Raw genomic sequence first — 24,778 nt, forward strand, 5'->3', positions numbered from 1 at the left:
CAAATCCTCCCTAAACACCCTGCTAGCATCAGGATTGGGACATTTACCTGCCTGAGTGTGAGCCTGCGGATATGCATTTGAGTCATACATAAGTGCTGGGGACACTATGGAGCCTCTCATGGCTAACTGGAGAGAGCCAAGCTGTAACAAATTGCTCCTCTAGCTGTGCCTCTGTCACCCCGAGGCCTGCAGCACCACACAGGGAAATGCACTGCTGCAGGAAAACCACATTGTAAATCATTCCATAGCTGAACGTTCTGGAAGGCTCCATCTGCCAGAACTACTGTGAGTGCTTTTAATTAAGAACACACAGAGAGAAATGGGTTAAGAAGAACATGAAGTTTGAGGGAGAGCTGTAAGAAGCCAGTTTCCTGGTCAAGCTGTCCACATCCCAAATCCACATCCCACTGGGCCATGCACTGTCTGTGCAAAGAAGCACCCACTGTGGGCTAAATGGCCTAAATGAAGACAAATCATAGCAGCACTTTCAGGCTGATGTCATCAAATACATCACCCACGTACTTCAGTACTAACTTTATTCACCTTTTTTCCTTTCCCTCCTTTAGGAGGTCTTCTTTTACCTATCTTCACCATTTACTCCTGAATTCCTCTTTTAATCACTCCCAGTTTTGCCATATATTTGCAACAACATTGGTTCTTTTCAAAATTATTAAGAGCCATTTACTTACAATAACAAAGATGACAAGTTGCAGCTCCCTTACAGAAGTCTCTATTCCAAAGAAAACCACGCATGTGCACAAGCACAAGAACAATGAATTATTTATCTGAGGAGAGACAGGATCCTATGATCACTCTCTGGCTGCACTAAGCTGCTAAGTGCTCCAAAGGGTTGCTTGCTTTGATTGTTTCAGCTGGAGTAAGCTCAAAAGAAACAAGAAATATGCTCCCTGTGAGTCGTCACTTCAGGCCACATCCAAGCATGTAACTCAGCCTCGAATGCCCGCTTATTTTCCCTTTTTCAGTAAGAGGACTAAAAATAAGATCAAACAGGGTGATTTCTGCAGGCAGAAAGTACAAGCATAACTTTTATGATGTTGCTTTTCCCACTGAGCCACAGAGATTCAGTCATGCTAACAGCATTACGAGTTCCTAGAACTGGATCCTGGTCGGCAAGACAGGCTCTAACATTACAAGATCAAGGAGAAAGAACCAAAAAAAGGAACTTCTGAAGTATGTCTGTGAAAGGTCCCTTTAGAAATTCCCAACACATGGCTCTGTCTCTAAAGAATGTATTTTCTTGTTTTGTACTGGAACAAAAGCAGCATAAACTCACTTGACTACACTGTGCTACCTGGAAGTAAGCATTTATTCATATGTCATTTATGCTACCTCATCTACTGCTCAGTGCAACGGAAGTTATAACAGCCCAGAGATCACTCTCTGCTGCTTACAGAACTGCTGGTGCCAGTGCTGTATTGAGGATGTGCAGCAGGCAGCCAGGCCCAGCCTAATCACAGAATGACCCGGGTTGGAAGGGACCTCAAGGATCATGTAGTTCCAACCCCCTGCCTGGCAGGGCCACCAAACATACACCTGTACTAGATCAGGTTGCCCAGGGCCCCGTCCAACCTGGCCTTGAACACCTCCAAGGACGGGGCATCCACAACCTCCCTGGGCAGCCTGTTCCAGGCCCTAACCACTCTCCTAGTGAAGAACTTCCCCCTAACATCCAACCTAAATCTTCCCTCTTTTAACTTAAAACCATTAACAGTGAACCCAGCACCCTGTGGGCAGCCTGGGCCAGAGCCTGACTGCTCATTCATTCAGAGACCAAACTATTCAATGCATTTTTGTTAGCTACCACCTAACAACAACGGGGCTGGAGGAGGCACTGTGATGCTGAGCTCCTGAAGGGCTGTGATGCCCACACTGATCCCGCCAGGCTCAACTCCACCTCAGGCAGCCGAAGTCCACGCCGAGAATCTCTGTGCAGGAAGCAGAGCTGTGTTTGCCTTTGGGGCGAGCAAAGCTCTCTCGGGCCGCATCCTCTACCAGAGTGCACGGCGCTTTACACTCAGAATAACAACTCGCAACATATCTGCCGCTTCAGAAGCGCAGTTTTTAGGTCCTGGCACACACGTACACACAGCCGGGCTGGCACAGAGTGGTACGAGTGACAGTGTCTCACCGCTTCCCTCAGTGCCGCTCTGCGCTGTTACTGCGGCCCCGCTCCGGGAGCAGCAGCAGCAGCGCCCCAAAGCGAAGCAATGCGCACCGGGACACGGGAACAGCTCGGAACGCACACACAGCTCCCACCCCCCGCCCCACAACCCGGCTCCGGCCTCTCAGCGCTACCCCGCACCGCCCCTTCAGGCCACCCCCGGGCTGGCGGCCGGACGGCGCGGCCCCTCAGGGCGAGGCGGGGGGGAGGGACGCGGGGCACGGCCTGTGGGGCCTTCACGGCCCTGAGAGTGGACCCTCGGGGGTCGGGGCCGGCGCTCGGCGCTTACCGGGCAGCCTCCTCCTCCTCCTCCTCCTCCTCCTCCTCCTTCCCGCGTCTTCGCGGCGCGGCCCGACGTGAGCAGACCAGGCGCTGCCGGGCCGCGCGCGCCGCCGGCGGGAGGCGGAGGGGGCACGGAGGGACCCCCCCCCACAACCTCGATCCGACCCGCCCCTCGCGGGCGGTGCCGCCGCAATGCGCATGCGCCAGCCGCGTCGACCCGGGGCAGAGTGGGCGCATGCGCAGTGGGCCAGTGCGCGCTCCTATTGGCGGGCTGGGCTCGGCTCTTGTAGTGCAGCAGAGTCACAGAATGACCCGGGTTGGAAGGGACCTCAAGGATCATGTAGTTCCAACCCCCTGCCTGGCAGGGCCACCAAACATACACCTTTACTAGATCAGGTTGCCCAGGGCCCCGTCCAACCTGGCCTTGAACACCTCCAAGGACGGGGCATCCACAACCTCCCTGGGCAGCCTGTTCCAGGGCCTGACCACTCTCCTAGTGAAGAACTTCCCCCTGACATCCAACCTAAATCTTCCCTCTTTTAACTTCAAACCATTTCCCCGTGTCCTGCTATTGTCAGCCCTTTCCAAGAGTTTACTCCCCTCCTGGCAGTAAGTTCCCTTCAGGTATTGAAAGGCTGCAATGAGGTCACCCCGCAACCTTCTCTTCTCCAGGCTGAACAAACCCAACTCCCTCAGCCTGTCCTCATAGGGGAGGTGCTCCAGCCCCTGATCATCTTCCTGTCCCTCCTCTGGACCCTTTACAAAATCTCCATGTCTTTTTTGTACTGAGGGCTCCACACCTGGACACGGTACAACAGATGGGGCCTCACAAGAGTAGAGTAGAGAGGGACGATCACCTCCCTGTCCCTGCTGACCACTCCTCTCCTGATGGAGCCCAGGATCCCATTTGCTTTCCGGGCTGCCAGCAGCTCCACAGCGGAGAGGCTGTTTGCTGCCTGGTCCTACAGCACAGTTTGATTACCTTTACAGGGAAATGTTTCTTACGTGCTTACGATGAAGCTGTAATTCCCTGTCCGTTCCTCTCCGTGTTGGTAGGGGTCTTTGTGAAGGGGAGAGCGGCTGGGAGCACTGAGCTGATTCATGAGGGGAGAGCTGAGCCATCTTACAGAGGGACTCCACATTTCAGCTATAAGAAAGCAAATGTTATACGTTATACAGATCCACCGTGGGTAAGAAGCATTAATAATGCCCACAGAATTCCCTTGGGAGAACTGGATTTAAGTAACTGATTCAATTCACACCTCGATTGCTACAGAACACTAATTTAATGCGATATTTAAAGAGGTCTTGTAGTACCCTACAAAGCCAAAACTGATTTAATAGCAAATATATAATAACAGCTGAAGTGCTCTGGAAGCATGATGTCTGAGGCTGGCTGCATTACTAAAGTAATAATCCTAGTAAGGGATTAATTACATACCTGATAATGTACCATTTTGCCCAGCTACTTCCCTGTCTTCTATGCTGTTCCTGTATATCATAGTTGCTTTAATTCATACTGGCCTGTAGATTTCACTTAATACAGCTTTTACCTTGTAAGACATGAGGTAACTGACTGTGAAAGAGTAGCGGTAACTTCTCTACATTTGGCAATCTCAATCAAACACAATTCACACGCTGAGTTTAATGTAGGCCCAGTTTTTAATTAAATAAGACCCAAAGAACCCTGACAAACAGATACAGGAGATTTTATTTAACACTGTGTACAAAGAAAGGCTACAAATGCCTTAGACTTGTTTTCTTCCCCCAAATACATGTTATTTTATCCCTCTCATACCACTTATCTCAGAAAATAAAACAAAAAATAAATCCTGAATGATTATTTTCCCCCTTTTTCGATTTTTTTTTCCTCCCATGGGCCTAAACTGAGAGATATTTAGCAGTTGTTCCAATACCTTTCAGTATTAAGCTATTAGGATTGGTTTCCTTTGCAAAAACAGAGCACTGAGATACCAAAGCACTGACTACAGCAGAATGAAATGTCAACTCTAACACAGTGGGTTTAAAATAACACCAATAGTATTAATTCTGAAGAAACCCCAAATTATCCAAACAATAACAAGTTTTCTTCTACATCTCATAAATTACCACTAATTATATAATTGCATTTGTATTTAAGTAGTCTTATTACCTCCTTTCATTGGCATTCTTCATGGATTATAAACACTTGTAACAGAGATAAGAACAAACTACACAACCAGTATAGGCAAGAGAAAGCTTTGTTTTGTTCTTGTTAGTTTTTGCTAGACAGACACAGGAAGGACAATACATCACACATGTCCTTCCATGAGATCACATTTAACTTCACCGTACCATTGTGGTGCTGTCATCCAGCATTAATTCTTCACCCTATTTTTGCTGCCTTGGATAGTTCCTAGTTATTGATATCCCACCTCTGTAACAGATCTGTCCCTGTGTATCCAGGATTCCAAATTACTGACCAACTTCCAATATTTTTTGTATGGAGCTCAATATAAGATTTCTCCTGATACTCCTGAGCAGAGTGGATGCATTAGAAGAGGCTGTTGTGAAGAACTTCTCAGCTATGTCAGCATTTTCATTATACTACTGCTATGTTTGAAGGAGTTTTAATATTTAGATCAGTTTTCAGCTATTTCCATAATCCCATAATGGTAATAGAACTCCTCTCCCAAAACATGACTAAAATGGAGAAAATTTGAGCTTGCCTGTTTATATTGGGGGTTGGTAATTCTGTTAAGCACTACAAAGAAGAGATGGGATGGGTCTAACCCCATATTTGCTTTCTGGGCTTTGCTTGACCAGGGAAAACACAAGCCTCTAAGGATCAAGGCCATCTGCTCGCTGGTGGGCTCTTCCCATTGTGGTTCTTCTGGGCCATGTGTGGGAAGCAGCTATGTTCTCTTTTCAGGCAGGAAGCTGTTTTGTATACAAGAATGCTCCTCCATATATCCACAGGGATATAAACTGGTCTCTGCAGATGAATGGCTGATCCGTAGAATGCCCTGAAATCTCAGAACATCTTGTCACTGCGATAATTACACGAACACAAGCCCTAGCCAAAAAAATCTAAGTATTCTCCATTCTGATGAATCACTTCAATGAGATCATCTGAGCATGACTGTAATTAAGACAGAGCAGTAAAACAAACATTTCTTCTAGGCTTGGGCACTCTGTAATCATATTCATTCGCAAGTATGCTTGAACAGGCAAAAAAATAGAACGTTTCTTACTTCAAAACAAGCCCATGCAAAACTGGAGCTATAACTCTATCTGGTCCACTCTGTACAAGAAAACTGGAAGTATTCTAGCCATCTCCAGGAATAGCCCTGCTATAAACTCATTTCTACAGCATAGGATTATGTAGTTTCTGTTGGAAAAGGAGAAGAATGGAGATAATGCAGACACTCCATTTGCTTTGGCCCTACTGTTTCTGTCATTCAATCACTGCGGGGTGTTATGATATTCTATCCTTGCAGCTTAGAAACAGCTTCTTCTAGCTTAAACTGTATTGTAACCTCCTGGTTCCCTTTGTCTTTTCAGTAGTGTTTCCCCTTTGGTATAACACTCTGGTACTCTTGCCATAGGGGAAAAATGTAGAGATCATGTGATAAGCTTTGCTTTCTTGGCACTGAACCATGAAGTTTCAGTAGTGAGAAAGAGGGTTGCAGCACATCGGAACTGGGAGGCTGCAGCAGCTGAATTCCTGGCATTCCTAAATTAATGTTTATTTACTGACAAGGCAGTCAGTTATTGAGGCCACAGGTCTTCTGCTGGAACTTGAAAGGAGAGTTTCTGCTTTGTGCTGCTCCAGATCATCTTATCAGAATGATTCCTAATTATGGTGGTGTTTTTGGTTTTTTTTTTTCCAGTTTATGTCAACTTTCTTCCCTCAGACTTCGGTAAGAAATAATTAGCCATGAGCACCTCCTTCAATCAGCAGTTCTTTCTTGATTTTAAGGATGATCCGTCTACTTTCATCTACCCACTGAAAACTTCCATGGAATGCATACGGGCATCCATTTAATTCTGGCTGAGAATGGAAGGCTGCTAATATTAATGGTAAGGCTCCATGATCTCAGCTGCAAGTACCATGTGTTAAAGGAAGTGGATGGTATCAGATTGATTTTTTTAGACAGCACTACAAAGGAACGTTAGCAAAGCTTACAAAGAAAAACATATGTGGACTAAATAAAAACATAAGAAGGAATAAGTAAGTGACTGACTTGCCAGCTACTCCAAATTATGATGATTCTGAACATATTTACTTGCTTTTTCAGATTTTTCTGCAAGGAACAGAAGCAAATCTCTTCTATCTAGCATGAATGTACTGGTCTTCTATTACTGCAAGTCCTCATCTTTTTGAACTGAAAAGAGAAAGAGCAGAGGCTTTTCTTAAACATTTCCCACCTCTTCCTAACATTGCCATAGTAAGAATGCCACATCTCAGCACTGCCTCAGCAGAACAAGCACTGAAAACAAAGCATTAATCAGTGAGGAACCAGAGAGGGTTGCTTTTTTTGCCATCAGATTTTAAGTATCTTTGAAAGCCGTGTCGGTCAATTTACATTTTGTACATACTTAAAAGAATGGTACATTAACATAAATGAACAAGTTGTCGTGCCTTCCAGTGTTACAGTGGGTGACAGGCAAACTTAGAGATCCACATATGCTTTACAGATCAGTACATCCATTTAAATAAGCTCATATAAAACTAACTCAACAGTGAAACACAATTTTAAACGGGTAAAATGAATAAGCTGTGAAAATACTGCAGCTCCTATCAACACACTCCGTGATTCTACCACCTTGTGGCCAACACAACATACTGCAGTTCTGCTTTATCTGCACACTGATTGCCTTAACATGAGCAATGGAAGGTCGGAATCAAGGCGGGCAGGTGACATCAGCAAATACAGTCAGTGCACAGCTGTACTTTGCCCTTAGCTGATACATTAAAACATAGCAGCGTTAAAATACAGCCTGCAATAGCTCGGCTGCTACCTCAACTTGCTTAAAATTGTGTGAGGATAAAGAACATCAGCAGCATTTCAATGGATGCGTTTCAGTTTGATTTCAATCTCTTCCCATGAAAAGCACACACAAAACAAAGCTGAGAATTATCTAGTACTATTTACTTCTTGCCCATCATCAAACCTTTTATTTTGCTTTGCTTTTTAATTAAAAACAAAAACAACTAATAAGTGTTTAAAAAAGAGAAAGAGAATTTTAGAATGGTTTCTAAATGCCAAGAAACCTATGCTTCTTTCTCTTCTTAAACTGGAGGTACAGTCTGTCCTAACAACCTGCAATATATCCACTGAAGCTGTTAATGTTTCAGCTGCACGCAGCTGAAAGCTGCTTTAAGAAATTTCTTTCCAATACAGTAAAAACAGAAAGAATATAAACTCAGTGCAGTTTTGAAGGGTAATTTTTGGCTAGTTTGCTCTTATGTTGTTTATATTGTACCTTTTCTTACACAAAATGGAGAAGCTAGATTTTCTGACACAGCTCATGGGGGCTTATTAACTCAGAAGACCTTCTCTAAAGCCACGTTTTACAAGTCCCTTTATGTTTTAAGCGTGATAAGGCTTATTAAAAACACAACAAAGTTTAAAAAACAAAACACAACCCACACCCACAACATCCCTTGGAAAAGAAAACAAAAGCCTTTTGGAAATGCTTCATTTCTGAACACATACGTCTACCTGAAGAAAAACTTAAACTGCAAAATTAACAGAAATTCTAGAAATCAATTCTCATATTTCAAATCAGTCCATGATTTCATCATTAGCAGAAACGTCTGCTGTTTTTTCCAGCCCAAAATTACCAGCTTTGGGGAAAACATACTCAACAGAAATAATTATTGGGTTACGTTAAATTACCTTTTTTTTATTCCCTGATCCACATGCCTGCATGTTAGATTACGTTACATTAGAACTGAGCATTGTAACTGAGAGACTAAAGCGACAACCTGTAACAGTAACCAAAGCAAAAGCCATTTCTCATGGTTACACACCATACATCAGTAACTTAATATTAATATTAATTTCCTATATAAATAAAAATAAAAAAGTTGGGTAAAAGTAAATTGGCACAGTCATTATGGTATTGCTTTCCAGTTTCAACACTGCAAGGAGCAGCCACAGATTCTGAACACGGAAAGGAAAAGGTTTTGTCACCCAACCACCTGCTGTACTTTGCTTCTGCTGTTGATTTGTGGGGCTTTTTTTCTCCCCAGTGCAGTCAGCAGCAGTGCCACTGCATCAGATGCACCACACAACAGCTTGGAATGGGCAGGTGTGCAGCTAACAGAAAAAGGATTGTTAAGGAACTACTATGTGGAAAATGAGAACAAATACATAAAACCAAAACCACGGAGTAGTTTACTGGTCTGCCTGACTTAGGTCAAAGGTTTTCAAGATTGTGACTAATTTTTACCTTCAAAAAAGGCAGAAATAAATATAAAAAAATGCTAAGCCTTCAAGTTTTCTTGCCTCGTTACCCCCTCCCCCCAAAAGCACCTCCTACAATAAACATTTTTTCTGTTTTCCAGATTCAGAAGTCGGAATGTAATGGAAATACATATAAGAGAGAAGGAATTTCTAGTTGTACATTACATTACAAAGAGGTTTGCTCCCAGACCTAAGAAGGGAGGGATACTAAGCAATATAAATTCTTAAAAGGATCCTTACATAGCATGCAAAATGTTGATATACTCACAAAATTGGAATTGCTATTTTTTTCCTTTTTGAATTTGTAACTTCACAGTACAATATTTTCTAATATTATGCAGCAGTCAAAATTACATTGACTACAAAATCATTTCCCTTCTGGTATTATTTTTTTCTCTCCATTCGTTTGAAATACTCCCTTGTTGGTGTTTTTATATATATATATATTTTTGTAACTGAGAGACTGCAGATCACCCATCAGAAAACATCAAATTCAGCATCACAGGGGTTGCTTTGTCTGTGGCATTTCTCCTCAAATGATATTGGCAATCCAACTACACCAATCAAGATCTGTCCTTCCCTCCCCTTCTCCATGCTGATTCCTCCCCTTGTCTTCATGCTGCACTTTTCTTCTTGCCTGGATGATGGATGGTTGCCACCAAGCGGATGCTGCATAACCAGGTAGGAAGCAAAGGGGGCTGGAGTTGTTAATGAAAATGGAGTAATTCCCACCTCTCTCAGGATGTTTGGCACAGCTGCTTCATAGACAGAACCCTTTGCTCTGGATGCCAGCAATTAGATTATGCTTTCAGTTCTCTAGACAAACCACCACTGTCCTTTATGCCTGTGTAACCCCCATGGCTTCGACCACGTTAGGCAGGAAGATACCAGCCTAGTATTTAGTGAGACCTGCTGTACTGCTCCATGTAGCTCCACAGAAATCCCTTTACTACTCTTACTTAAAACAGGCTTGAAATTTCTGAAGAGTACCCATGCATACTACTGGCTAGGTTGTCCATAAAGTACATTCTGACATATTTATCAAAGCATCTATCAGAAGACAACTCTCATAGAAGCAATGCACATACAAAGCCTCCAAAATTCAAGTACATATCTATATATTATAAAAAAAAAAGGAAGATGTTCTGATGAGAGTAAGCAGTCAGGCAACCTGATAACCACTAATAACTTGTTTTGTCCACAGATGCTTCAATTATTTTTGTTAACATCTTTTCTTTGGAGTGTTGGGAATTAACAGCCTTCCCAACTAATTTTCATTAAGTTTGGCAGAGTCTAAGGAATTTAGCAATCCTCTCTGGGTAATATTGCTCCTGCTTCTATATGCAAACAAACAACAAATCACAAAGTACTGACTCAAACCATCCCTGCCTCTCTTTAATTTGCTGTATTTATTTGTATTGAAAAATCACTGAGTCTGGGCCCTTCAACACCCCTGCCCTCAAAAAAAAAACACCATGCCATCACAAGTGCAACGTAGGCAAGAGCACGGCATCTCCTTGTATAAACATCTGCAGGAGAAGGGGTGGGCAAGACAAATAAAAAAGTTTGTGTTGTATGCAAAACTGTATCACTTCTTTAGAACCCTGTTCAAATCAGGACTTCAATTTCTGAGGAGGGTATCTTAGATCCCAGACCCTTCTTTCCTCTTCTTGCAAAGCCATGCTATTTTTATGGCCTAGAACAGTACTTTAAAAACAGCAGTTATTAAAGACACAGTTGTGAAAGATCCTTTAACTCCCTCTCACCCAAAAAAGGGTATCCTATCAAGTGGTCCATTAGAAATCTTGATGCTTCTTTACGACAAATCCATAAAGTGAGGAATGCCTTTCATCACATTCCCAACAAGAGTAACAGCCACACTCAGTGGTGCATTTGTTCAAGTGTCTATTGCTCCTTCTAGTGGAGATTCTGCACAGCTCTATCTTCGCTTCCATTCTCATCCTCCTGATCAAAAGAAGGTATTTTTCTACCTTCTCTTCTGCTCGCCACTGGTTAACAAACAGCAGAAGCACTGAGGGCCATCATTCCCCAGAAGAGGAACAGGCCAGAAATGTCTGAAAAATCAGAAGAACCACAAGTCCTCCTTTTTTCAAGAGTGGCAGATTCATGCCAAGAACACGTTGGGTTTGTGGGGTTCTTTTGCAGTCCTGTTGGCATCACACACATCTACACCTCTGTGGAAAAGAGAATGCTTTGCCTCTTGCTGTCTGGGGTAGGGATGGTCTCTAGCTGCAGGAAGTACAGAAGGACTTGAACCTGGAAAGAGAAAGAAATGGGTAAAAATAAAGCCCTGTTAACTCATTGTCAGGCTGGCTGTTTTACTACTGGCAGATGACTGCACTGCTCTACAGAGAAATTTCTTTGCACTTACTGTTTTACTACAGTATATAATACCAGGAGGAATATTAAAAATTCCAATGCTTTGAAGGCTCTTTTCACCTTCAAGGATAGCAAAGCGTTCACGTTCCACTTTGCTGAATAAATCTGATCTATGAATTGCTGTCACTCAGTGAAGGAAGTATAAAACAGCATAACGAGCTGATGCAGCCTCTAGGTTCCTCTAGCTGTCTCCACTGCCTTCAGAAGGCTGCAACAGCAAAAGAAGCCTGAATCTAGCAAGGATTATTGAGCACTGTGGAAAAAACAGACAGTCCTTTTATCCTAGGCTAGTAATGCAGCACTCAGAAAGCCTCGAGACAGCTCTCCAAAACCTTACTGTGCACAGAGAATGCAGCATGTGTGCATATCAACTTTTTTTCAAGCTCTATTTCTACAGGTACAAATTGAACTGCCTGAAGAAACACGGTTCTATAAACAGTCTACAACATCTGTGCTGGGGGGTGAAAGTTGTTTATGTTTCTCAAAACTGCTATGAAAACAGAGGAGGAAAGCTGAACAAGGCCTTGTTAGATGACTACAGTTTCCTTGCTACTGCCTTTAAATGATTCAATACTACATTTCAAGTTTTACCTGGGACATGACTTCTAGTGACCAGCTATCAGTCATTGTTATAGGTTGGGTTGGGTTGGCAGGGATTTTACTGTCCTTCTCTGAAGGTCTGAGCAGCGTTGGTCCAAAGACAGTCGCAAGATTATGCAGGGACATCTTGTTAATGCTCTCCCTCTCAGCAACCCTACGAAAAGAAATGACAAGTTGGATCTTTGTAAATATCTGAGTTTGGAAATGTTCTTTGGTAAGTTAACTACATTTATTCCTTTTGAACAAATTTAGAAGCAAGCACTTTGTCTATATGTTCCCAAATTGACTGTATACATAAACAATACCTTGACCTGACAGCTACAATCCTAGGCACTCTACAGATCCTTGATTGAGAAAGGGACTGCTGATCGTTTGGTCAGGCAGAAGTGAGACAGGAATACAGGAATATTTTCCATCCTAGCTTCATAAATGAGAAAACTGAGGCACACAGGTTGGAACATGAGTCTATAACAAAAACAAGCCTAGATTTCCTGGATTTTAATCCAGGACCTCAGTCACATCTTCGACCTCTACAGTGACAGTCTTTGGTATGTATATATACTAGCTAAAATACTGTGCATGTATTAAACAAGTTTACTGTATCACTATCAAACATGTGGAAATATTTTTTCACAGTTGCAACCATATTGCAAAGACAGACAAGATCAGTAAGACCAGTCTGAACAAGGAGCTGACAACTCCAGTCAGAAGTGCAGAACTGGAATTTTTAAAGATACGTTAGAAAGCAACACCCTTTGAGACAGCACTGATGAGCCCTTAAACACAAAGTTTCACAATTAATACTGAAATCTTCCCTGATGCAGGTGTGGTTGTGTGGAGATATCACAGAAAGGATTTGCATTTGCACTAGATAAGTCCTGAGACTTTTGTTACCCCTTTCGTTCAGTTCTAATCCTCTCAGTTTCGGTGAGAAAGCAATTTGGGATTCAGTGCTTCACTAAATGAGCATGAAGAATCAGTAGTTATATGATGAGCGCATCAAATCAGCAAATGCTTCTTCATTTGCCTAACTCAGCCTGTGCTCAAGAAGAAGGCTCCTCTTTTCATAATAATGATACTTTACACATTCAATAAGTATCTAAAGGATCCAAGCATTACCTTTTTAAATGGTCCAAAAGGAAAAGGAATGTGACAAGGTTGGGTTCTGGAAGTGATAACAATAGATTCAACATACAGCTTTCCTTTGCAACGGGATCTGAAAGCGCTACAAGACAAAAAATAATAAAACATCACCATAGGCAGTGAATTAAAAATTGACTGACCGTATAATGTCCCAAACCTACACATATAGTTGGTCCTGAATGGACTGTAGTTGCATCAGGTCAGGCATACACAAATGCTCCAGTGTCTGAAACCCTTTTCCCCCTAGCAGTTCACATGCTTGCAGATGTGAAATCATTAGGATGTTTTCCCCTTCATTAAATATAACAAGGTATTTCCCCCTCCAAAGAGGACTTCCCTGGAAGACTGGGCAAACAAAAAGCACATACTCAACAAGTAGGCTGTCATTCAATCTTTGTCTGCCCTTCAGTAACCCAGACATTTCCAGCTTACAAACAGAATGGCATTTGCTCATCCTCAAACTTGCTGCAAGATGATGTCATTCCAAAGCTAATTTCCGAGATCCATTCCACTTCCCTTACAGTTTGTTCCAACCTTCTGTTCTGTTGTAATACAGTTCTGTACTGCTTTAGGAGCAGCCTCCTGCAGAAAAGCATCTTTAACACACAGATCCAAGTCATCAAGAGTTATTTCTGCTATTACCTACCAATGCCCTCTGCAAAGTTGGGGTACAGTTCATCTGTAAAGAGAGGCTCAGGCAGCTCTCGAAAGTACAGCTTCAATGTGCCTGCAATAGCATTGACATCCATCTCACTCATCATCACTGACACATCTTTGTTATCTGAAAGAGGGAAGTGGGGAAGAAGGGTTAATAAATTGCTGGCCTTGCATTCAGTTTTTGCGTGCTTTGATTCCTTGTTTATCCACAGTCTTTGTCCAAACAGCTGAGAGTTTTCCTGTTTACATTTCTCTCAATTAAATGCCAACTGAGAAACGCTGCACAAATGGCTGCAGTTTTCAGCTTTATATCAACTAGAAGGAAGTTCACACTGGTTCCTTCTGCTCCATCAGCAACCTAGTCCTGATCTAGAAAAAGCCCTGCATGACTGCATTTGTATGCATTTCAGCTTTTCCTTAATGCTCGCATTGATTATTCCAGCTCCCTGCCTCAAACAGCTTAGAATAAGAGACTCTGAGGCTGTCCAACTCCTACTGAGTGCAGCTGAAGTACACAGGCAATTCAAGGGCTCACATTTCAGTTTGGTTACTTTAAAGAACAACAGAACCACCTCCTTCCCTGAAAACAACCATCAACCAGCAGAGCCAGTGCTGGCTTAGCAGAAAACGGCATTTAATGTAAATGAAAAGAAGTTGTTTTTCAAAGTATGAAACACCTTTACTTGCACTAGTGAGGATTCACAAATTAATGCTTTTGGTAGCTTAGGGGGACAGAAAGGATAATAGAAGAATTGAAGAAATGCCACAAAAATAAAGTAAAAAGAGGTCAAGAGGTCCTTTGGTTACCAGGTGGATGCTGAAAGTATGGCAGAAATTTCCTTTTCCATAGCACAGCAGTCTGGAGGTGTTTAATCTGCTGGGTTTGGGTCTCTTTTGGGGACATGTATGCCATTCCTTTAAATGCAGCAGCATTAAGGAGCATTGTTCTGTACGAGATCAAGGAAGGCTTTAAAATACTGATCAAAATTAGCTGAATTTACAGTCTGCACATAGCAGTCTAGCCACAGAGCCAAGAAAAGAGCCCTGACCATCTGCTAAACCACCTCTTCTTCCTAATCAACCACAGAATTGTTTCATTTATTTTTGCTCGCTTCCTTTCACAAAACATTCTCAAACCATTCCAAGGACTCCTATTAGTTTGGAGGCAGCAGTGAGGAAAACTGCAGTTTCTGGTTGCTGCTTCCCCTGAGGAAGCGACCTGCCATGCACAGTCTTGGCAAGGCCTGCAAACCAGCCATGTCATGTCTGCTGGGAGGAATAACAGCCGTGTTATTTGGTACAGGGATCTATTGCATCGTATGTCTTGGGTCACATCTGTAGCTGAGGAATATGAATAAAACATGCAGCCAGGTTTAAAATGATTGTCCTTGAATGAGAATCTCTCCTTCTTAATGCTTCTCAAGGAATGTAAGATTAAAAATAGCACAGCCATCTGAAATGGAGCTCACGCAGGTTCTCACAGTTAGGAGGAAAACATCAGGCACAAATACTTACTGACATCAAAGGCCGCTTTCAAAGCCTGGATATCAGTTGCGACCCCAGAGACGCGGTAGATGCCCACCTCCTCCATTCCACGGCGTTCTATCTCCTCCACGCACTGGCGCACTATGTAAGGCACCTTTGATCTCTCCCTCCTTAAGAAAGGAAAACAGAAGTGTTCAGTAGAGCTCATGCCCTTAATTTTTGCTACCCCAGCCACACAGGCAGGCTAAAATCACCCTGTCATTTTGCAGCAGCCCTGAGCACTAGAGCTTCTAACCGGCCCCTAGTGCCCCGTGTCCGGAGCCCTGCAGAGATAATCAGAGCATCCCCAAACTACCCTTGGATACATAGCAATGCTGCTGCTTTCAAATTAATGCAGTTCCAAAGTGAGGAAACACTGCGCTTCCCAAAGCATGTAAGAGAACAAGCAGGTTTATTCTGGTAAACAAAATGTGACAAAAGATCAGGGGTTAAAATAACACAACAGAAATCCAAAGAACTTGAACATTTCTGGTTATGGAAAGGAAATAACACCCTTTAGTGGCTCTGGAACTTTGTGACCAAGCCAACTAACTGCAAAGTAAAAGGGCAAGGGGCATTTCCGGAGCTCTGAGAAGTGACGTGCTGGAAGTAGACACCCGAGGTTTCCAAGCCTGGATGCATGTTGGTCTTTTTCCCCATGCAAAAACAAAGCTCACAAAATGTACATCATCTTTCTGCAGCAACAGCCATCTGCACTGCTACCCGAGTGGAGCAGACTGTACTGAGACACCCCTCAGTGGGATTAAGACAGGTGCAACCCACTGGCTAATTGGCTTTCTCAAAAAGCAATAGGGAGAAATTCAACCCATCCACTCACTTGGTGACAATAGCAATCTTGACCCCAAAGACCCCTGTCTGTTTCCGTGATGGCATCCTCTTCAGGCTGAACTCTCGACTGGTAAACTTCACTGACAGCTTCACTTCAACCTGAACAGAAGAGAGCAGCTGTTATATTTCAAGCATTTTCTTCTCTTTTTTATTCTGCAACAAACAGCAAAGACATAAACCACATCAGAGGTGCGGAAGCAGTGCTGTTTGCTGTACTTACTCCATTCATTGAGATGACCGTGCGTTGCCAGTCTTTGTCCTGCAGTGTCTGTGGGTCCAGCTGAAAAACATGGAAATGACCCATGAGCCAAGAATAGACTTTGGCGAAGTCAGCTAGCCTGAAAGTCTTCTGTGAGTAAGCAAAGTTCCACCATTTTCAATGCATTATTTCATTCCCATAGGAAAACACACATTCCAAGGTTTCCCAAATCTTGGGTAACAGGACACATACTGTCCCATTCTCCAAGCTGGGATGATGATGACAACTCATTCATTTAGAAAACCCAGCAACATGGGTGCAGTGTCTGCTCAACAGCAAAGGAAACCTCAAACAAGGAAAGACCAGTATTTGAAAGCTAAGAACCTCACACTCCATGGAAAGGGAAACTGCAGTTATTGCTGTAGAACATCAGGCACATCAACATCAGGCCAAATTTGTCCCGTCCCGCAGGGCTAAAAGTCAGAAAAGGGGAGGAAAGATTTCTGAAAATAGACTGATTTGAAACAGATCTCCTTCCTTCTCAAAGAGCTGCAAGTTCCAAGCGCATTAAGTCAAAGAAGATCCCCTTTGTTCTCTAATTTCTTGCCTAAAAGAAGCTTTGAAATTAACTTTCAAAATTCAGAAATAAAATCAGGAATTGGGAATCTCTGTGTCTGTGTACACAGGAAATCTCTTTGTGGACATGCATGCCCTGCTTGCACACTCTGCTTCAGTTTGGGAAGCCTCCTCATAGTTTCAACAAGCTGTGGCTGCTGAAGTGCAGTTCCTGCAAGAGCTGTTCCTCCCATGGTACCATAAAACCTTCCAAATGTATGGCAGAAAACAGATGCTGGAATCTGGTCTCAGCTGGGTGAAGTGGACTGAAGTTTGCCACAGACAGCTGTGGTTGGATGAGCGCAAAATTACTGTGCTGCAATAAAAAGCCAGACTTGAGAACTTTATAGTTCTGTGGTATGAAGCCAATGGCTTCCAAGAAGGACTATGTTCTGCTGAATTCAAAAGACATAACGACCCTACTGTGAGACAAAGGAATAGAAATGGAATGTGATCTACACAGAGATGGGTAACTTGGAACAAATAAAACCTGTGTCAGGATCTAACAGTGAAAGAATCCACCTGAGAAAGAGAAAGTCAGTTCAAAAGCCATGGAAAGCTGTCCCACTTGGAGCTGGATGTTACTTTTAATTTCATCTTGTGCACAGAGTCAGGAAGAGCACCTGGAAGAACACCTCACTCTGCTATTGCAAGAATTCACTAACCAGAATCAGGTTCTGAAGCAAAGCCTGAAGAAAAATCCCATTTTCAGCTTTGCTTGATCTCTTCTGAGTGAACAGCTGTGAGGTTGGGGAGCAGCTGATTCAAGTCCTCAAACATCACCCAGCAACTCCAACACTAACTGAAAGAGTCCAAAACCAGCTGATTTTGCAGACCCTTAGCTCAAACTGGCAAAAGACAGAAAAGACCTTCCTTCCATCAGCAACCTGCACCAGCAAAAGCAAACAGACTTCAGTGCCTCCTGAGGCAGCTTTGTGACACTTGGCTCTGGAACACCTGAGCTCAGGATGAGCCAGCTGCACCACACTCTGTGTTCTGAATTTACTGTTATCAGCAAAGATAGGTGGCACCTACCACCTTCTGGGAGATCTCACACACCACCGTGCTTCCAACCATCAATAAATGAGCCCAGTACTGCTGTCAGGCACACACATGGCACTTCCCGCAACCTCCTGCCCCACTCCCTGAAAAAGAACAAGCTGAGAGAAGTCTCCCTCCTTACTCACACTGTAGAGGCCCCAAGAAGGAACAGACGAGCAAGTCAGGCCAACCTTGTCTCTGCGCACCTTGTTACGGATGTGATCCCACAGCAGGGTGCTGCCAGCACACACACGCTTAACTGCTGAGTTGGACTGCTTCTTGTAGGTGTAATTGTGGCAAAAATTCCTGAAGACCCCTTGTAAGGAAAAGTCAGTGACTAACAGCTCCCACATTCTGAGACTGCAGAAAGGTTCGGGAGGCTGATGTGCAGAAGCGCTTTGCTGCAGCACTTCAGCAAGACCAAATAACAGATTGTCTGCCAAGAGGGTTTGCTTTTAACTCTGGCGGAACAGATCCGCCCCCGCCTGTGTGCCTGGCCAAGGTCCCTATAAGTTGGCTACAACCTCAGCTGTTCCCCCCTGAATTTCCGTAATGGAAGTTTGGTTTCTATCAAACTTCATTATTTCCCAGAATCAAGAGGAAACCATTTTTGAAGTGTCTGGTTTCCTATGAACAAGCAACCACGCTCAGTATTCCTGAAAGCTTGACATTCAGCTGTCTACAAAACTATCAGGAGGGAGCTGATGGTAGAGGCTGCCACAGCTAATCCTCCAAGCTGGAAACAGTTTCTGTCTGCTTGCAGAATGGCGTTACTGAAAGTGTTATTTGTATCAGAGACTACTTAGAGTAGCAGGGAAAAGAGGGTTTTGAATACGTGCAAAACAGTTAAAGGAGAATTCTAGCATGGCCCAGTTCATTTAAGCCAGCAGGTATTACCAGTTCTGCTTAGGTTATGGCTACAGAACTCCTACCACTGTGCAAAACAAAAGCAAGTAAACAGACATTAAAAAAATATGAGTGGAAGTCCTACTCTGTCTCCCCAGTGAATGTCATACAGGGAGAACCAGCAAAAGCAGTGCTCTGGAGCTGGGAGCTCACAGAGACTCTTCCTTGCTGGGTAACAATGGGGACTGAGCAAGGACTGCTGGTGCACCAATTGCTGCCTATGCTCCTCTGTCTCTGAGCTCTGTTGCAGGGTTGGAGGGACCCTGTGCTCCCCACCTGCTGTTTGATTGCTGGTAGAGAACAGCTTGTACTGAATGGAGGCAGGCGGGGCTGACCTGAGCCAACCCTGCATAGATCAATGGCTACAACAACAATAAAAAATGAACCCAAGGTGCTTTTTAAGTAACAAAGTCAAGCTGATGAAAACTAATACAAGAACAAAGCTTGAATAAGTTCTCAGCAGTACTGAATGAAGCAGGAAGTTAGGTTTAACAGTCTGACAAAATCACAGTAGGAAATAATAGAGTCAACGGGAAGCAGAAAACATCATTTATGCCTTGAGCAAGCTTTTAGTCCCAGACTAAAGTGGATCAACCTTCTGAGCCCAGTGAGAGCAGCACAGGGAAAGGGCATCAGGAGCAGGCAGGTTACAAAGCAGACTGATGACAAAGAGTTAGTGAATGTGATGCTCCAGCACAGATTGCAGCCTGTGACAAATGGGGTCATTCTTTTGGCCTGATTTGGAGATCAGTGGCCTGGAAGAAGGAGCACTGAGTAGAATGTAATCTACATAGAGAGGGCCAAAAGGAGATTGATCTGAGCGAGCACAGAGCCCCTTAGAGCACTAAGAGCCCAAAGAGCACTAAGGCTCTATGAAATGGCCGCCTCTGCCTTGATGTGACAATGAAATGTACTGCACCTCTAAACATTTCCTTCACAAGTTACCAGGTCTGAGTGACAAAGGACCTGTCTCATCCCCCACCAAAAGCATGAAAGATTGTGCTGGTTATCCACGCAAACAGGACAGACCTGCTAAGAGCCCTATGGGCTTATTTGCACAGCCCCCACTGGAAGTGAGTGCTGCACAGGAAAACATAAACAAAATGGGCTGTGCTCCCCCAGAACCTCCAGGTCTCTTGCTGCCCACATTTTTGGCATTGGCAGTGGCAAACTACAGCCCTAAATTCACTAATGAATCAAGCAAATGCCTCTTTGAATCCTGCACAAAACACAATAGAACAAAGCAGCTTGGCACCGCAGGGATTTCTGAGTGCAAGGTTCTAGTGCTCTTAGCAAATTAGCAATGAATTAAGGCACACAATTAGTGTACAGAAGTCAGCAGAGGCTGAGCATGCAGAACACAAAGAGGCAGGGACCAGGGGAAAGGCAAATGGAGGACACTGGTCAATAGCAAATACAAGGCAGGCACTAATCTGTCTGTGCTTTGTTTTAAGAGATCACCACAGACAGTTTGCTGATTTTTGTCCCCAAGAAGATAAAACATACAGAAAGTGGAAAAAACAAAGAAGCATCAGCAGAAGTGAAATGTCTGGGAACAATGACTGAGGAAGCCTTAGCACACTAACGTGTGCTTTATGTTATTTATTTGCATTACTTCCTCCCTTTATTAAATCTCCCTGGCAACTTCACACTCAATCAGTTTTTAAGCGTAACTGATGTGTCATACATGTTATCAGTCTCACTGCTGCTAGAAACTCACAGTCCAGCCACAACCCCATTCTTCTCCAAGCTCCCCGCTGACATGTTAATCTTTGTCACCATCACCCCTTAGACATGACCCATTGCCTTCTTCATTTCCACCCTGTTTTCATTGCTGAGATACTGTTCTGCATGAGAAAACTGTTTAAAGGAATTCAAGCATGTACAAGGTTTTCTGAGTTGGCACTTGGGAGGTACTGCATGTGACAGCCTGTTTTGCATGGAAAACAAACCTCGGTGCCTGTGAAAAAGCCATGTGTGCTGCTATGAGACATCCCAGATAATTAAGCAGATAAGAGTGATCATTCTGCATGGCAACAGAAGAATGATGGTGCATTGCTACCACTTAATGACTGCTGTAAGGTCACATCCTCCCTGATTTTCCAGCACTGCTTTGAGGGAGAAGTAAACAGTTTGCTTCAGCAGAGCTGATCATGCAGTAAAAACAACAAATGAAGCTGTGTATCCAGGAGGCACCAACTGGAGGAGATGGATCACAGGATGAAGCATCCGTTTGCTCAGGCAGTCTGTTCCCAAGGCTGAGGCCAGTTCTGCCGATACATGTATGCACAGTCTCAAGACCAAAAAAAGGCAACTATACTCAAAATGTGGGGAAGCGTTTGCCACAAGAAGTATAAACCTCAAAGAGCAAAAGTGCCATCCAAGTGCCAAAGACAGATTGCAAGGTAACAACAGGAAGAAAAAATAGCTCAAAATGTGAGACAAACTGAGCTGGAAGCTGAGCTCAGCCTCATGCACCCAGCTGCAAAATACATCTGTCCATTTCCTCCCTTCCCAAACTCCTCACCAACCTCAGATTTACAGTGGCACCTTCTCTCTGCATTTCTCAGTACCTAAGGCATAACAGAAGCCCCCACCCACGTGTACATCCAGCACTGTCGCTCCTAGGTCTCATGGGGATTTCAATATCCACCTGTACAGGAGCTGCTCCCATATTAAACCCTTGCAGTTTTACTTTTGAGGGAGAAAATTTGCAGATGGGCAAGCCACAAATCTCTCGCTCGTGGCTATAAAAGCAGGTAAATAAAATATTCCATAGGAAGAGAAAATATGAGCAATGGGAGCTATTAAAATCACTGCCCATTCCTGAAAGCTTGTGATCACATAGACCAATTTCCAGTCTTCCTTCCTCCTGTGCTGTTATGCAATGGAGAGGTTTAATAAACATTTCATAGCCCAAACAGTCCTCATCTCCCTGATTCATTGTCTTCCTCTCTGCAGCACTGAGAATGTGGTGAGTCAGAAATCCCAGCAGCGGGAAGCTGCAGATTTACAATAATACATACATGGCTTGAGAACACATTACCATTTAACCAACACCGAATTGTCCCTGTTTTTATCAACTAGAGGATGCAGACACGACTCCTGACATTCCCAGACTTCTTAACTATGGGGAATTTTGGAAAAAATTCACCCATCTTCATAGATGTTGCCTTTAGAACAAAAACAGACTGAATAATAATGACAACAGCAAGACCTGCACAGACCAGAAACTAAAAGGAAACAGAACCTCTGAAAGAATGTAAAACCAATGATACTGATTTGATTTTGATAGTATAACCTGTTAATAGAGAGAAATCCTGGGAGGTTGGATTTAAAATTAGAACAAGATAAAACCCTTTAATAATTCTTATCAACCACAAATCTCACCAGAGTAAGTCATAAGGACTTAAGTTTGCTGTTGCTCAATAGCGTTAACAAGCTGTGTGATGAAACAGAAATCACTGAGAATTGAGGATGTTCAGAAAGGTCACAAAGAGGCCTTAAAAACTGCAATGGGAATTTACGGAAAATGAGAGCCCTTGTGATTGTTTTCTGTGATAAAACGCAGCACAAATTCATGTATTAGCCAAAACATTTCTATCGATCTATCTTTTCAAGCTGTTTAGATTTCCCTAGAAGAATCAAGTGACTGAATCCAAGTGCCGCCAACAAGTATTTATACTTATTAACTTCATACAAGATGTTTTAATACAGCATATACACCCTGTGCATAAAAACACACACTCCTGTGGGGAAAAAAGGTAAAAAACCCAACAACTTAATCTTATGCATTTGAAGACTTTAGAAGGTCAGTGATTGTAGAGTTCTCCAATGAGAGCAAACAAATCTCCAGGGCATTTCAGGGCTGAAATCTTGCTCTTTTGTAGTTGCTCAGCTCCACAGAAAATCAGCCTTTGTCAGCAGAAGGGACACACAGAGATCTCTGCTTGACCTGAGAGTCTCCTTCTACTAGTATTTATTGATTTGTATGTACATCTTCCAAACACCCACCATGCATTTGGTGACAAAGCTTTCCCTGAAAATAGTATGGGAGCTTCAGGGCTGCAAGGTGGTGGTGGGGAGAATGGTCCTCATCAAACTCATTTAGACAGCAAACCCTTCTAGAGTAACAGAGAGACATGATCCTGCAAGCTGCCCACAATCAGAGCTGCTTCTGAAATGCCACAGATGGCCTTGGCCTGTGTGATTATCACTCACATCCTGGAGAAAGCAGCCATCCAAGGAGTGGCAAAGACCTAAAGGTAAGCAAAGGTGAACCAACACTATTTTTCTGCACACCAGAAAGGAAAAGCTACCTGGGCAGGGTACAACACCCAGTCCAATGTAAAGAATGTGCCCTCAGAGCAAATACTTAAACAGCCCCCTAAAGCTGTGCACAGACAGTGCAACGATCCGGAGGAAGTGTAGGAACATCTGTTCACCATGACAGCACCCACTGAGGAGCCTGATTTCTCTTGCATGGAGCTTTATCACACAGCAGCTCCTGGAGAGCAGCACCAGCCTGCAATCATCCCCTTCCCTATTGTGTTTGCTACACAAAGTGCCCACACTGATTTACAGTGGTGGAAGAGTCCAAAAAATCCATTTATCTCAGATGCAGTCTGTTGTCATGGGCACTAAACTTTGGACATGGCGGTTATCAGGACAATAACCCTGTCCTCTAAAGCCTTGCTAACACATCAATAAATTTCCAGCATACAGAGAAGAAGGGAAGGTAGTGTTCTTCTGCACAGTATTTTCACTGCTTCCTCTTTTGTCTCAACAGTCCCCAGGGCTCACTGCAGCTTCTGTATACTCTGCTGGAAGTGTTGAAGTTAACAGAGAAATTAAGAGACCAAAACTTCTTTTTTTTCCCCTGAAAAAAACATATTGTCTAATAAGGACACTGCCATAATCAAGGGGGACAAGGTAAGAGGAAAAAGGCTGCTGACTTCCCATTTGTGAATCTCACTGTATTTCTCACTGTCTGGAGGAAAACTCCCAGTGTTGAAACAAACAGAAGGCAGGAAAAAACTCTCTGGGATGCTCCAGGATTTAAAAAACCTGTCATGTTTGGCAGTAATGGTATCAGGAACAAGTTAAGTGCAGTCTTACCTGGATCTGCCCTTTTCCCATTATGCGATCTGTGCTCTCTCCATCCTCTTTGGTGAGCTTCATTTTGTTGTAGCACTTCTCATAGCACAAAATCCGCAGAGTTTGTGAGCCTTCCAACTCAATCTCAAACTCCTGCAAGTGCACCAGAAAAGGACAGAGCAATGAGTACACCACAGCAGGACTTTCAGTCTATTAATAATCTATTATCCTTAGAACTCTTCAGGAAGGATCACTTCAGGTCTGGTAAAGATCTCCTTCCTGATGAAAACGGTCTGAAAATAAACTGGAGCTGTATTTTGTATACATAATGTGGCCAAATTAGAGACTAAGACAGTTGGGTCCTTAGCCAGGTTTCACTGACATGCAGCAAAGCATCATTTAAAGAAACAAACTCACCTACGTTCTTCTAATTTTGCTCTCCAGCAAATCTGCAAGCTGGCTGTAAGCAGGCATAATTCTAATTCTTTCTTCTCACAACAAATAAAAGCACCTCCAAAAAAATCCTCCTTCAGTATATTTGCACGGATGTCTTATTAAAAAAATAATAAGAATCAAGCTTTTCTGTTTAAGTGATGAGGTGCCGGAAAACGCAAGATTCATTTTGTACTGCCAAAATTTATTTAACTCCATTCAGACCAAGAGAAAATCTGTGAGAAGGAATTAGAGCCAGGTGGATCTGCCATCAATGTGATTGCTGAAAGGCAGCACATGCTGCACAAACCCAAAGCAAGCAGCATGAGCTTCAGACAAAATGGTCTTTCATTTGCAGTTTTTCTACCCATCGTGCACTGATGTCAGATGGAAAAC

The 24,778-nt window shown here is 43.4% G+C and overlaps 2 protein-coding genes across 4 annotated transcripts in view; both read right to left on the minus strand.

Moving 5' to 3' along the window:
• Positions 1–2,631, minus strand: part of SPECC1L (sperm antigen with calponin homology and coiled-coil domains 1 like) — a 51,400-nt gene extending 48,769 nt beyond the window's left edge. Inside the window, exon 1 of the mRNA XM_015878185.2 lies at positions 2,472–2,631. The gene's annotated coding sequence lies outside the window, so the exon portion shown is untranslated. The remainder of the gene's footprint in view (positions 1–2,471) is intronic.
• Positions 2,632–4,107: 1,476 nt separating this feature from the next.
• The window catches only part of BCR (BCR activator of RhoGEF and GTPase), a 92,618-nt gene continuing 71,947 nt past the window's right edge, over positions 4,108–24,778 (minus strand). For all 3 annotated transcript variants that reach the window (XM_015878272.3, XM_015878271.3, XM_085509516.1), the window contains 8 exons: positions 23,972–24,103; positions 16,313–16,372; positions 16,082–16,191; positions 15,235–15,374; positions 13,709–13,843; positions 13,039–13,144; positions 11,911–12,073; positions 4,108–11,196 (listed from right to left, as the gene is read on the minus strand). In XM_015878272.3, the coding sequence (XP_015733758.2) occupies positions 11,107–11,196; positions 11,911–12,073; positions 13,039–13,144; positions 13,709–13,843; positions 15,235–15,374; positions 16,082–16,191; positions 16,313–16,372; positions 23,972–24,103 (936 nt within the window). In that variant the 3' untranslated portion in view covers positions 4,108–11,106. The remainder of the gene's footprint in view (positions 11,197–11,910; positions 12,074–13,038; positions 13,145–13,708; positions 13,844–15,234; positions 15,375–16,081; positions 16,192–16,312; positions 16,373–23,971; positions 24,104–24,778) is intronic.

Source organism: Coturnix japonica, chromosome 9 (assembly GCF_054131305.1).
Source record: "Coturnix japonica strain WE chromosome 9, WE-NBRP24, whole genome shotgun sequence".
NCBI lineage: Eukaryota > Metazoa > Chordata > Aves > Galliformes > Phasianidae > Coturnix > Coturnix japonica.